The sequence below is a fragment of the Pomacea canaliculata genome, linkage group LG4, assembly GCF_003073045.1.
Source record: "Pomacea canaliculata isolate SZHN2017 linkage group LG4, ASM307304v1, whole genome shotgun sequence".
NCBI lineage: Eukaryota > Metazoa > Mollusca > Gastropoda > Architaenioglossa > Ampullariidae > Pomacea > Pomacea canaliculata.
The window spans coordinates 23,360,627-23,374,988 of NC_037593.1; the positions used below are offsets into that span (position 1 = coordinate 23,360,627).

At 44.6% G+C, this 14,362-nt stretch overlaps 1 protein-coding gene across 1 annotated transcript; it reads right to left on the bottom strand.

Moving 5' to 3' along the window:
* Nucleotides 1-6,228: 6,228 nt before the first annotated feature.
* LOC112563165 (tetraspanin-18-like) lies at nt 6,229-12,415 on the bottom strand. The gene is made up of 9 exons (XM_025236930.1): nt 12,253-12,415; nt 11,999-12,082; nt 10,676-10,887; nt 10,203-10,277; nt 9,986-10,096; nt 9,335-9,438; nt 8,991-9,078; nt 8,542-8,625; nt 6,229-6,937 (listed from the first exon to the last, which is right to left on the bottom strand). The coding sequence occupies exons 3-9, from the start codon at nt 10,784-10,786 to the stop codon at nt 6,845-6,847; spliced, it is 666 nt and encodes a 221-aa protein (XP_025092715.1). The 5' UTR covers nt 10,787-10,887; nt 11,999-12,082; nt 12,253-12,415; the 3' UTR covers nt 6,229-6,844.
* Nucleotides 12,416-14,362: the final 1,947 nt, after the last annotated feature.

The following is a 14,362-nucleotide window of genomic DNA, read 5'->3' on the forward strand; positions in this document are numbered from 1 at the left end:
CTGTAGATGACCTAGGATGTCAGTAGTACTGTCCTGTAGATGACCTGGGATGGTTCCTCCGCCAGTAACGGGGTTGTCTTCAGCTCGCCTCTGTCGGTGGATGGTGGCAGTCCTCACATCAGCACACCCACTTCTCTCCAGTCCAGCTCGTTGAAAACATTATCAACAATATCGTCCGTGTTATCGTCAACGTGATGATCGTCTTCGTGCTTGATGACGTAGCAAGAGTGTTGATGTTTCCCCTTACGAGTCAGAGCTGCTGTCTGACGATCTCCGAGCTCACCCGTGTGCCCCTGGTGGTCCTGGCCCAAGCTGGGCTGCTTGTTGTGACGTCACAGACTCTGGGGGTCATTCGACCTCCTCGTGGCTCAGTGTTGTTGCTGGCGCTGGCGGCGATGTTGTTATCGCGCGGGCTGCTGGATTGAGTTGTGGTGTCGCCGCAGTGACAATCGTCGCTAATGTCGCTGTCGTTATCAGATGAAGTCGGCCTGCAGGCAACGACAGCCGCTCTGGTCGCCCCGCTCGTCTCAAGCCAACAGGTGAGGCTCGTCGCCTGCTCTGGTGTCGGTTGTCGGCCATGTTGACGCTCGCCTCTCGCCGGAAGCTTCGTCCACTGCTCATGCGCAGTCGACGGGAAATTGCTCTTGAAGTGACTGACGGCCAAGTTGCTGTCTGAGAGCGCGTGCGGGTCAAATGGCACGTGACCAGCGCTCTGCCCTCTAGTGTCCGCTGTACGAAGACCACGGGGGATCAGCCTTGTCCACTACGTTATCTGCTTCGTAGTGGAAATTATCTCCCATGTCAAAGGTGGCGGTGTTATCGTGCGAGGGGTCGATGACTTGTTTTTTCAACTAGTTGAACTAAGTAATTCGTTCACATCTGAGTCTGAATGTGAACAGCACGCGCTTACTTTGTCTGTTTAGGTTTTATACCTCTGTACTTTTTGTTTGATTGCTGAAGGCTGGTAGTTATCTCCCCCTCGCCGATCCTTCCGAAGAAGGCGATGTGTTGAGGGACCTGTAGGGACTGAGCCTCCCTATCACGTGACAAGCTACAGACGTCACCTTGTACCTGCTGAAACAGACAAAGTGGTTTGGACCCAGGACGTTACACCTGTGAACGTCAGAACACGTGATTGAGTACCTGGCGTGGGATCAAATAATCGTGTCATTATCACAGGACAGGTGAGGAGATAGCCCACCTTGCTGACAGTGACGTCATGTCAGAAGCTCAGAGCTGTTGAGAGAGAGGAGGGGAAGGGTTTTGCGATTGTTTGTCCGTAGTTTAATCCTTAATGTCACACGTAAATTAATGAATGTAATTAAACGCTTTCACGTGACCGAAAGCAGGCAATAAAACGCATGCATGGAGACCATCTGTGTGTGTTGGTGTGTTCGTGTCTGTGTATGTGATTTCAGTCTAATGGTCTGTCTGAACTCATGCAAGAAGCAACCGATGCATGAACAAGGTGTCTCCAGGTAATGTCCAATGTCTGACATACCCTGCTCATACCCTGCACGGTACTTACATTATTTCTCACTTTATCACGGCAGATCCAATCACGATACACTTTCACACTTTCGTGCAGAATACTCTAGGTGTGAAGATATGAAATTTATGCAAATATTATTTGCTGATAAAGCTCCTTTAATATCCTGTCCCATTGCTTACAGCAAAGGATGGCCTGGAGTAAGATAACGGGGAGGGGGAGACACCAGCTTCCCATTGTCAAGGGCTTGGGTTGTTGCAGTGGTGACCCCTGGCCTTACAGGCTTGGGGGAGGAGACAACTGTCTGCATTTGATGTATATCTGCTTGATTTGTTTGTTATTTTGGTGACAATCACTTTCTGCTTCCGTCGTCAATGCGGACTGTGAATTTTTATTTTACATTCACGTCTTCGAATTTGTGTGTATACCGGGCATCGACTGTTGACCTCAATCCAACAAGGCAATTTTAGATAGATGCTGTGCTAGCAATGTACATACATATACATGGTTGAATAATTCCTTGCTCTCTCTCACGCACACACAAACTACAGTAGGTAACTTAGGTCACTTGTAGAAGATGCAAGCGCAATGTGTGGTTTGCTGGTGTGACATATACATACTGGCAGTCGGTTTTAGTAAGATTGCATGTGATATTGAGTTGTAAAAGCACACAAAAAATGAGACAAAGAAAGAAGTGAACGCTTGTTGCAAGGAGCGTGGCACGTCGTCACTGAAGTAGTCATCGCCAACATCACATGTACATATCATGTCTGAGTTGCATTCTGGAATCTTAACGGAGACTGGGTGCAGGTAATGGGGTTAAGTAAAGCCTGAAGTCTCACAAATAATTTAGTCATAAGACATCCACAGGGGGGCAACACTTCAAGGAAACATTCTACTGTGACAGTAGAGGTCGTGCAACTGCATCCGTTATTAAGCCCTTACTTTGTATAGCTAATTGCAACAGGTGAGAACTTGCGGAATTTAGACACTCAAAATCAATCACACTGATATTACTGCAGAGCTCTTTATACATCATCTTTGTACTTTTGGCAGTTGGAATGTAGCTTGCCAAGAGTGGCAGACATTTTTGGGTAACCTCCGTGGCACACTCCAAGGCTCCGTCGTAGCCCCTCGGAGTACGGCATGCATTCTGAAGATTGTCGGCGTCAAGGGGAGAAGCGTCGTTTAAAAGTCGCTTAGTTTGTCTTGCATCGACCCCGGGTACTTCCACAGTAAAATTTTCCCTTCTGAAACATTCTTTTTGAGACTCCTGAATACTGTACATGCTAGAGCAATTCACGAAATTTTCTGACATCCTCCAGGTTAATGTTGTTGCAATGGTGGATTGGGACAAAGTTGTCAACGGAATTTCCTTCATTGTTTGTACTGTTGCCAAAGGATCAGTGTTGCCGGAACAAACTTGACGATGCTCTTTTGTACAGTCATAGACAGTCTGAAAATAGCTGCACGTTGAGCTTGTCAAATCTGTTGGATTGGCTCTCACGAACCTCCTCAATGTCATCAAGATCATTTGCATGTTGGCAGATGAAGTCGTTGAGCAACTTTGGTTTTTTGGTTTCATCTGGCGCTCCGATGAACACTGTTTATCGGATGTTGATAGCAAGCGGTAGGCAAGCTTGTATTTCTCCTTGTTTGGTTGAACGCACATGTTAGTAGATCCTTGCGCGTAAGACCACATGGACCTAACTGAGTAATGATGTGAAAAATAATCTGAGAAACGAAAATGCTAGCGAGCATCGCCAAGTCGCACGCATGCGGAGCGTCCTTGACCTTTCTTTTTCCGTCAGGGAGCCGCGCAATACAAGCTCACGGATTGTTGTTGTTGTTGTTGTTGTTGTCGTTGTCGTCGTCGTCGTCGTGGTTGTTGTTGTCGTCGTCGTCGTCGTCGTCGTCGTATTTCCATAAAATGCGATAGAGAAAGCGGAAGCTGTTAGTGCGACATTCACAACATCCACACAGCAGACGAGACCTGACAGCGCTACTCCACTGCGCATGCGTGAAGGATGTTGTTTATTTTTATATTCTCTGATCGGTTTTCACTGACCAAGGATTGAGCATCGTATTGTTTCCCGTTAATTTGATGTTTGACAAGGTAGCGGGGAGCAATGACACACATCAGTCGCTGTTGACAGTCGTGTGTGGGTTCAAAGGTCAGGCTAGCGGCATGCAGCACGTGACCGTGCACGTGGTGGGAAACACGTCCAACAGCGATGTTAGAAATGCAGCCCGTGTGTCACATTCACATTCTGTACAAGTTACTGGTGACAAGTCAAACCTCACACAATCACCACACAAGTCGTATTTCTGTGTAATGGCCTGCGTTACATCATTACCATGTTTCCATTACGACTGTTACATTACAGTTTTCTGACTGCAGAATCTTCAAGCAGCACTAAATTACGCGCGCCAACAATAAAACTGAAGACTTTTGAGGGGGCTGCCTCCCCTCCTGGCCTCCACACACACACACGTTTCCTACACCAGTGATACAACACAAGCAAGTGAACACTCGCCAACAGTAAAACAGAAGACTTACCCGAGTACCCGGAGTCTTGTGACTGTCATGTCCCACACCATCAGGTCCACATGTCCGGGTGGCGGAGTGAGAGAAGCAACTGCTGTAAGTCTGACAGCATGGCGGACATTCCTCCACTCGCCCTCCACGACCTTCTGTTCGACACACTGCCATGGTCTGAGTTCAACTACGAGCGCCTTCCCAGTAAGGATGTTGGTTATTTAAATGTCGGTCAACCTCGGCACATCATTGCCTTCTTCTACTGATCATTTTCACAGAGATATAATTGGATGGAATGAGAGTTCTGATATTTGTTTTTCAGGTAAATATGGAGTTTGTAAGAGCTTGTGAGTGAAAATTGCTGTAAAAAGCTGCGAGGTAACAGGTAGCAGGGACAGAAGACTTGTTGCGACCTCCAAAGGCCACTTCTACACCCGATGAACCACTTTATTTAAACGGCAACTAGTCCTTTATTACGAAACAAATGTCACGTGATTGCTGATGTGTGGCTGCTGCGTGGACAAGACGATGTTGAAGGTTAGGTGAACATAAACACTGTCCATCCTGTAGCCTTATGACCTATAAACACTGTCCATCCCCATCCTGTAGCCTTATGATCAAGACCTATAAACACTGTCCACCCAAATCCCGTGTCGCTTACTTGCTCTCTACCTGCTTCAGTCTCCCTCGCCCATTGCTCGAAGAAATCCAGTAAACTTTCTCCGCGGACAAATTTGCAAAACATTTTATGTAAAACTTAAAAATCAACAACTTTGATAGAAAGGTTTTCTGCAAGCTTGACGATGAGCTTGCCTAACATCCACACCAAGTCTACTCCAAGGGTAGCGTCCCTCACTGAAGTGCGGCGTCTGTGGAGACTTATCGCGGTTTCCTTGACTACCAGGTAAACCTTGGGTGACATGCCCTCCAGCGTGTCAGCACCCCGCCACACCGGATACATCAGGACCCAGTCATCACAAGTGAAGCAGGAAGTTATCGTGGCTACACCTTTGTCATATCCATGAATATGTCAAGATAGGGCAAAGGGGTGGGGGGCAGGGGGCAGGGGGCAAGTTTGGTGTCAATGATCGAGTGTTTGCCTCCCCTCCGAAACCCACCCACCCAAAGTTCATGTGGTCTGATGGTCGTCGGCCATCACATCGACTGTAATTATTATTATATAAACCAGCAACACAGCTATGAGGTTACAGACAGGTGAGAACCCGAGATGATGCAATCAGTCACACCTGACAGGTGCAGGCAACAGGTCTCCTGTACACGAGGTCAGTAGGAGTACACATACCGTGTTTTCCCTAAAATAAGGTCGGGTCTTATATTAATTTTACTGTAAATGAGGTATTAGGGCTTATTGCGATGTCTTATTTTTTCATGTACAAAATCGACATTTATTGATGTACAACTACACACCTTTATTCTGAAACAGTCCTGTCATCTACTGGAACATCGTCAGAACTCTCCCAAACCTGGAATCCATGCGACTCCAAAGGTGTCTGTTTTGGGTCTTTTCATTTACTTAATTATAAATTTAAATCAATTGTTTTGAGCATTAATAAAAATATTATATTTATATATTAATGCGATTACTTTTTCATTAAATACGTCCGTCGTGTGTTCCAACGGACGAATAAAATCCGTCAGTGTGTCTGACTATCCTTACCATGGCTACTATTTGGGGTTAGGGTAATATCACGAAAATTCCGAAAAAACTTTTTAGGGCTTTTTTCTGAGAAACACGGTAACAAGAGGAACCAGAGAGGATTTAAAATTTAGGGTTCCGCTGTTACACATTGAAATACAGTTTTGTTTTTATTGTAGCTATAAACTTGTACATCACACAATCACAGTTTGAATGGCAAGACCGCTCCCTGGGGCGCTGGCACATCGTAGACATCTACAGTCTACCTGTAGTTTTCACTGGAGGTAATAGGCATGGTAGGTTGTAGGGAGGGCAGTCGAGTAGCTCTGGTCCATGACCACTGGATGTTGATGGTCAGAAAGACAGGAGACCGAAGGGGGCCGACAATGTGAGAAAACAGGTGAAAAGACAGAGAGCAGACAAGCTTATGTCGATGGAACTTTATTACAAATTAGTGACATTCATGTTGTCATTTGTTAATACCCTGGTATCACACACACACAAAAACAAACAAACACACACACACACAAACACACACACACCTTTCAGCGTTAGGTGAATGTAACAATGGAAAACTTAACAAAGTAAAAAATGCAAAATTTTCTTCGGAAATGTGTGTAAACTGTTTCTAAGTCCGTGGTCAGCTGACACGACATGACACAGCTGAGACAGCCCTCTGTCTGACATCTTAATACCCGGATGACATCCGAGGGTTGCCAGGATGCACGTGGTCGCTTGTCTTGCTACCCCAGGTGTCCTCGCGCCGGTTGATAATCCAGTGGACAGGTGAAGGGCAGGTACGAACCTCCATTACTGGACTGCTGGCAGACGTGTGTACACAGCTTCCGGTTTATTCACATTTCAGATTAACTACTAAAACGAGGCAGGTGTGTACAAAGCTTCCGGTTTAGTCACATTCATTGTTTAGGCTCGCCGAGACTAACAGTGGATGACTTCGCAAGAGGCTAAGTGTTGGTCTCGGCAGACAGACAGCAGTCCACCTGTACATGTCCTAGGGCAGGTGTGTCAGGATGACCTGCCACGTCCATGACGTCATCAACTGATCGGCCCTTGGGTGAATCTCTCTAACCTGCTGCTATTTCTCGTTAGTTGAAGGTTGTGGGAGTGCGAGGTCTCCATGGTGTGACCAAGCCACCAGCTAGCTTCGTAGGTAGCTGTCTCTGTAGAAGTAGTCGCTGTCTTTCGATTTCCATGATGTCATCAGACAGAGCGCCAACAACATTCCTGCCAACTGACAACAGAAGCAGACCACATTAGAATTTTCTATTTACCACACCATCATGCCACACAAGATACACGTGCTACACATGCCAGACCTGTATCAAGGTCTTGACCCACTGACATTTTCATATCACGTGACATTTCTCGACATATCTCACGACCCCGATAAAGAGAGTGGCAGAACATGAAGACTGAACAAACTGGAATAGGACATGAGACCATGACATTAATAATTACTTTATTAACCAAATACAGTTAACAAATAACATTCAAGTATATCTGAATTTACGACCAGTTACTTATTATAAATCATTTATTTTAATCTCCTATTTCATGCTTGCAGTAGTGTTTCCTGTAAAATGGCGAAAGTTGTCTTGAACATAGAGCTACATGATACAACCTTATCTGTCATGTCGTCGGCTTGCTTCGCCATCGATACAGCCCTAATCTATGCAATTTTGTATGCAGCTGATTACTGATTTTTATTAGAATAAGATCATAAATGCCATACAGACTCACAACATGTAACCATGACGACTACTGCGGGTCACCTATGACCTCCAGGGGCACGTGACGCATTGGAGATACTGCATGTTACACTAAGTCATATAAAGCCGTCATAGTTATCTTCATGGACAGCTGCTAGAACATTATGGCAACACATTGATATGGGGTTGTGCTTGTTTGTCAAGTAGTTAACACCTCCACTACACGTCCTGCCGAGGGAGGGAGTCAGTCGTTGGAACAGCTCAGTGACGTCAGTGTCACAAACAGTCCTCGTGAGCAGTCATCCATGTCTGGGTCGGGGCCTGGGGGTCTTTGTTGGACACACCTCGCTTCACGTGTGACTCATGTCCTCAGATCACGTGACACACATTACAGAAGGTATTTTTTCTCTGCTTTAAATAGCAACGCGCCATTGTTTCCACACTTTGGTCGGCAAGTGTGTTGACAGTGGAATGTGAAACAAAGAAACTAGTCTAATTGTTGTTGTTGTTGTTGTTGTTGTTGTTGTTGTTGTTGTTATTAAGCTGCATTTCTGCGAGTCAACAATGAGCGATATGTTTGGCATCACCTGTGAAAAATAATTCAATGAATGGATGGTCAGGTAATGCTCGTATGGTTTGTTTGTTGTTGTTGTTGTTTGTTGTTGGTTTTTTTTTTTTTGGGGGGGGGGGGGTTTGCGGCCTTTGCCACTATCAACATTAATCTTGAAAATAAGGGGAAATAACTAGAATGAATGTCAATCTTTGCCCCTTGGCGCTGATAAGGTGGGAGTGTTCATCTGAGCATCATGTGAACAGCCAGTGAGCCTGCGGACACCAACTCAGATGAGATGTCGGTGTACGAAATAGTTTGCTGGTAATGAGAACAGCATTACAAAGTAGGTTTAGTCCTTAGAATTTTGTGTCAAGTTTTGAAAGTGGGACATGTACTAACTGGAGGAAAATCGCAAGTTGGGGGATCGAAGTGGTGTGAATGACTAACATTGTGTTCAGCGGAAATTACTTACTTTGTATTCACCACAAAACTGCTTCTAATGTCCTTCTACAACAAGTTTCACGAGTTTCAGGAGATGCTTGTTACTGAGGCAAACAGCCACAATAAACTCACCTGCAGAACGCAGATGGCGATACCCAGACCTCCAATGACATAAGCTTGTGTCTCTATCCACTCTTTGATCTTGCCGTAGCATGGCTGAAATCACACACACACACACACACACACACACCACACACACACCACACACAAAGGCACTGTTAAAATATCTGTTCTCCTTGATTTGTACCTGACAGCAATCCTAGGAATGAAGAAGAGATCAAGCTGTCCTCGATACCGTATAAAGCTCGTCATGACACATGAATAATAGTCACGTGGTACAGTCCCTACACACGCCATACTTGTTACAAACTCTCCTCATATTTCTATCCCTGTATTGTTTGTGTTTATTTGTTCCTATGTGTATTAGTCTGCTGTACTGTAGGAACTTCAGTGTGTCCTGTCCATAGATTGTGTCAAAGTAAAGCTGCTGAACACAGTGTTGGGAAGGGTGAGCCACTCACTGTGTCGATGTTGGAGTTGGTGGAGTTGGGGCTCCGGGCGCACGCCATGTCTTGTAAAACGTAAAAATTCTCCTTTCGGTAGGCGTCCCTGTGAAACAAAACAAAATGTTCCACTTGGAATTTGTAATGCCAATCTCTCCTCCCCACATAAAAGAGTACACTTCAAAACTTGAATGATTTTTTTAAGGTATTTCTTGCATTTCCCTTGAATAAGTCTCTTTTGGGGGCTTGACAGCTGTCACATTGCATTAACTATTAAACATCTGAATTTATGTTACTAACATTTAGTTGAATGACTAAAATTAGGTGTACTCACTCATCCACTCATTGACCCACCCACTCACCTGTCGAGGATGCAGCAGGTGAGCGGTACGACAGCGGACGAGCGCACTGTCCAGTTTGTGGTGAGGTTGTAGTCCTGCCAGCTGTTCACACCGCAACACTGAAACTGAACACAACCAAGCCTGACATTAAACACACTGCAAGACTGACACTGAACACAAGGCAGCACAATAGCCAACAATAAGATCACACAACAAGCTGCTGACACCCTAAACTAAACACACTACAGCACAACACAACACCACATAACACAACATAACACAACACCACAACTAACTGACATGCAGTTGTATTCACTCACTCACCAATTCTTCATCCACGACATTTTCTCGAGATTTGGTCTCATCGACGATAAAAATATCTTTCCTGTAATAATTGTCTGGCAAATCTTGTTTTCTTCCTAAAAACAGCGAAACTGAAGTGCGACCATTGTCACGAGGCAGGTTTATTTGTATTTACGGGTACATAGGATGCTACAACTCTTACATTGTGCTGTACCTGCCACATATGTTTATTTTCCTGATGTTTACTACAAGGCTGCCAGAAGATAATCCACAAAGGACATTAAGTAGCATTGCACATATCACCTCCTCCACCTTGCTAGTGGGGGAATGGGAGGCTTGGTAGTACTTGGGTAGGTGTCTGTGATTTACCTCCACTTGAGCGAAGTCCATGGCTCGCGAGAACTGGTCATCTGAGGTGATGTAACCCTGGTACCTGGTGATCAGAGAGTCCCGCAGTTTGGCCAGCAGCTCCTCCGCCACCTGCCGATGAGTAAGGTAAGAACATGTCACCCAATTCATCCAGTAATCATTCCTTCATTCTTTCCTCTTTCTACAACCATCACAACAAACAATCCCAGCTACTCACAACTGTCCGGTAAGCCAGGGCCACCGAGGTCGCCGCCAAGGTCAGAACAAGGGCCAAGGCCACAGCGCCAACATACTGAAATCATATCAAATGTCAAAATGTCAGAGGTCAAATCACTGGCGATTTCTATCAAACGTAAGGGGATGTAGAACAGAAACGCTTGGACAGACACACAAACAGACGGACTGATGGAGGGAACAAAGGGGAGAGAGAAAGAGGAAAGAATGGAAAAGAACGACGATGAAAATGACAATTTTTATCTATGAGGAGGACGGAATGAGAAAATCCTGTATACATGTCAATATCGATATGAATAAACTATAAAGAAATGAATAGTGAAATATAAATATACACTCACACGGATTCCCTCTCTATCTATCTCTCTCTCACTCACTCACACACACGTGCTGAAATTAAAAACAACAACAACAAAATGGTGTGTCGGAGAACCCCGGTGGTAGGTAGCTACTTACCAAGGCCAGCAGACACTTGGTTTGTTTACAGGCCCCGCAACACCCCACCACGCCGAGGCCGAAGACCAGAAAACCGGAAGTGATGATGATGATGGCGGCAGTCTGCAGCATCCCGACATCGTTGTTGACGACTCTCAGAAAGGTCAGGTGCGCATCTCCTTGCGGTCCATGAGTATGTACCCGCCTACTGCCATGGCGGCTATCCCCACAGCCTGAAACATCATGATGCTCATGTTAGACAAGCTTTCTTCTGAGTACCCGAGCAAAGTGTATACACTGGGTCGGGTGGGAGCGTACTTCTACTTACAGCAAGCCACCCGGACTGAGGAGAGAGAAACCCGCTCAGTAGGAAGACAAAAAGAGATTCATTCTTTTCCCATAGCTATGGCTTACAGAGCTCGCTAAACTTCTGTGTGTATGTGTGTGTTGCATTTTTGTGTTGTTTAATATATATATATATGTAATAATCTATCGTACTGTATATTATGCGATGATTGTATTGCATTTTATTGTAGAATAATGCATAAATTTCTAAGTAAGAACTTGGATGGAAAAGAGCATTGTCAAACGTCGGACTTCAAAACACTTGTGTCTGTGAGTTTACCTACCTGTCTCTATCTTACATAACAACATTGGCAGAGTGGTAAACACCTAATTACAATCCTGACATGTTGGGTCACAGCTTTCACTTTAAGACTCCACACATTTGTCGTTGCAACATTTTGAAAATAAATATTTTGATATTCCGGAGTACTAAAAATACGGTTTATTAAGTGTAATAGGAATCTGTGTCAAGAGACAACTCTTGTGACCTTTCACCTCAACGTCCCCCTCTCCCTCCCCCATATTGTTGTTGATGTGTTTCTCGCGATTCTCTGTGTATTAGTTATTATCGTGTTTGTCACACTAGCGAATGTGTGAGATAAGTAAGTGTGAGGTCGGCCCGGAGGACTGGAGGTAAACGCTCCACTGTGCACATACAAGATAAATGACAGCCTGTAGCCAGCCACACCTTCACACATATTATTATCACCAGCCCAGCCTGCATATACGAACTGGGGCAGGACACGGCAGTAACACAACACACGACAGGTGTGGCGACAAATACCTGTGTGTGAGTGTGAGAGGAAGAGAGAGACAGAGAGGGAGGAAAGAACACCTGGTAGATAAAACGATAATACAGACTAATACTTGTGTGTGTGTGTTGCTCTGTCGTTGTCTTGGTGTGTGAGTAGGTTGGTGGGTGTAAGGGCGAACAGGAGAGAAATATTGTCGGAGAAGTGCAATAATAAAAACAAAAAAATAAACAAAAAAATCACTGACCAGGAAAAGGAAGTTAAGAAAAATCAGCGTGTATCGTGTTGCCGACTTCACATGTTCGTTGGCTGCCATCTTGAGTGCTTTCCTCTGTAACACAACAACATATTTCACCAATCACCCAACCAGCAACTATACCACTCAAAATGGCTGACATTCAATATTAAAAAAATCAAGAAAATATAAACAAATCATAATTCTACAACATTCGTTTTCCCCTACTCTGCCTCTCCTACATCACAGTCACTCTACCTGCTCACCTGTCTAAGTCCGGCCTCTACTTCTCAGTCTCAGGACAAAATGACAGTCACCAACACCAATCCCTCTCCACCCGTCGCCCACAAAAAGCTATTCAGGGTGCCAGTGAGAATAAACTGTTTACAAAGCTGTGTCCTGGTGTAAACTCAGGCCGGCGACTGCGTCACATGAAGTGAAGTCCTCCCCACCTGACAACACAGGGTGTGGTGCTCACATTCACTCCACCACGCATGCCTTGTGCCACTGAATACACATACAGGGGTGGATTCTACACCCTGATCCTGAAACGTCAGCAAGATATTATGTGCTAACCGTTACAAAAGATTCTAAAGAGAAATATCTATTTTTAACATAAAGATGTGTGAGTTGAGTCACACAAGTTGAAAAATAGGGGAAAGGGGGGAACAAAAGTGAAAATGGAGTGAGTGTGAACATGTGGGAATGGTATGTGTGTGTGAACAAACGTGGGAACAAACTGAAAAGCAAGAATGAGAACAGAAGTGGGAAAAGTTTGCTTGTAAAGAGAACGTGTGGAAACCAGTGCCGGAGAGAGAGGATGTGTTTGTTATAATAGGTGTAAAAACAAAGTGTCAACAGTTTATGTGAGAACAGGAGTGAACAGAGTATTATCAAGGGCGCCCTGCTGTGTTGTGGTTTAAACGCTCGTTTGTCATCATTCTCAGACAGGCCCAACGGTTAGCGCCTGTCACCAGTACAGTGCGGGTGGATCTTGGTTCATTTCTCGTCTCGGGCACTTTGTTCTTTCTCTGTATCAAGTGCATGTGACATCTGTTTACAGGGCTGAGTGTCGTGATACAGCTTTAGTTTTTGGATCGGCGTTATAAATCCCCTCTTCCTCCCTCCTCCCCTAATAGTGTGAAATCACCTGTAGGCGGAAGTACTTTCCCACCAAAGCAAGCAACCAAGCAACCTAATATTGGAAATAGAAGCAGACCATCTCTTAGTGACAGCAATATTTCTACAATTTTATATCTGGAAGCAATCAAAATATTTCTCAATAAAAACAACAGGAATCATGACAATTATTTATGTATTTATTAATAATATTTATTTATATTTTGTATAATATAGAAAAGTAAAAGGCCTTTAAGGGGAGAGCACAGCGAGGCTAACGTGGGCTGACATGTAGGAGTTATCTTCCGTGGGCAGGCTGGGTCCCTGAGTCGGGTGAGTCTGTGGCAGAGGTACACGTATTTCTCCATGAAGATGAAGCACTGTACATGTGTTTTGAAAGCAAATGGTATCTCATAGAAATTAGTGTTTGTTCTTTATTGCCTGTGATTACACAATATTATCATAACTGAGAGGGCGAGCTCGTTAAAAAAAAAATCTCTAAATGAGAAAATACATTAGGACAACTCAAGATGTGTTTATTATCAGGCCTGACGAGAGGGGGGGGTGTACCCGGGCCCGCGGCTGTCAAGGGGGCCCGGCCTTGGTCAGTGGATTTTTTTTTTCTTCTTCTCCTTTTCTTTTTCTTTTAAAGAAATGTCTAAGGACAGAACACCCAAGCATTACACATGCAGAAGTTGAATTTGAGTGTAGATATTGAGATTCGAATTGTAAACATACATTATATACTGGGAAAATAATTTACGATTACAAGTACAAGGGGCCCGGAGAGGTCTGTCCCGGGGCCCGGGTGGCTCTCGGCGGCCCTGCTTACAGTCTAAAATAACAGGCTGACAGTTGGCTCTCCATGGAATACTGTACTTCTTGGAAGTAAAATCTAGTGTAACATCGTCTTCAGTGTCATTTACATGAGCAGTCTCTTTTCTTCCATGCAGCTACTGTAGAATAGTGCACAAAGGAACTAACACCCATCAAGGTAGATAATACAGGGATAATCTATCATCCCAGGAATATTACTGTTTACAGGAAGACGAAATAAAGTACAGTATTATTGCAGGGTCAGAAAATGAACACGAAGCTGAAGTGTCCTGCTCCATTGGGATTTCTGGTCTGTTTTCTTATTTTCCACGTGGTGCAAGGTGTGACCTCAGGCAATGTGACTGGTACTGAGTGCACTGTACAGGAGTCGTAAGTATCCAGATGTGTTTTATTGTCAGCATTTCAAACGCACGTGGCCTA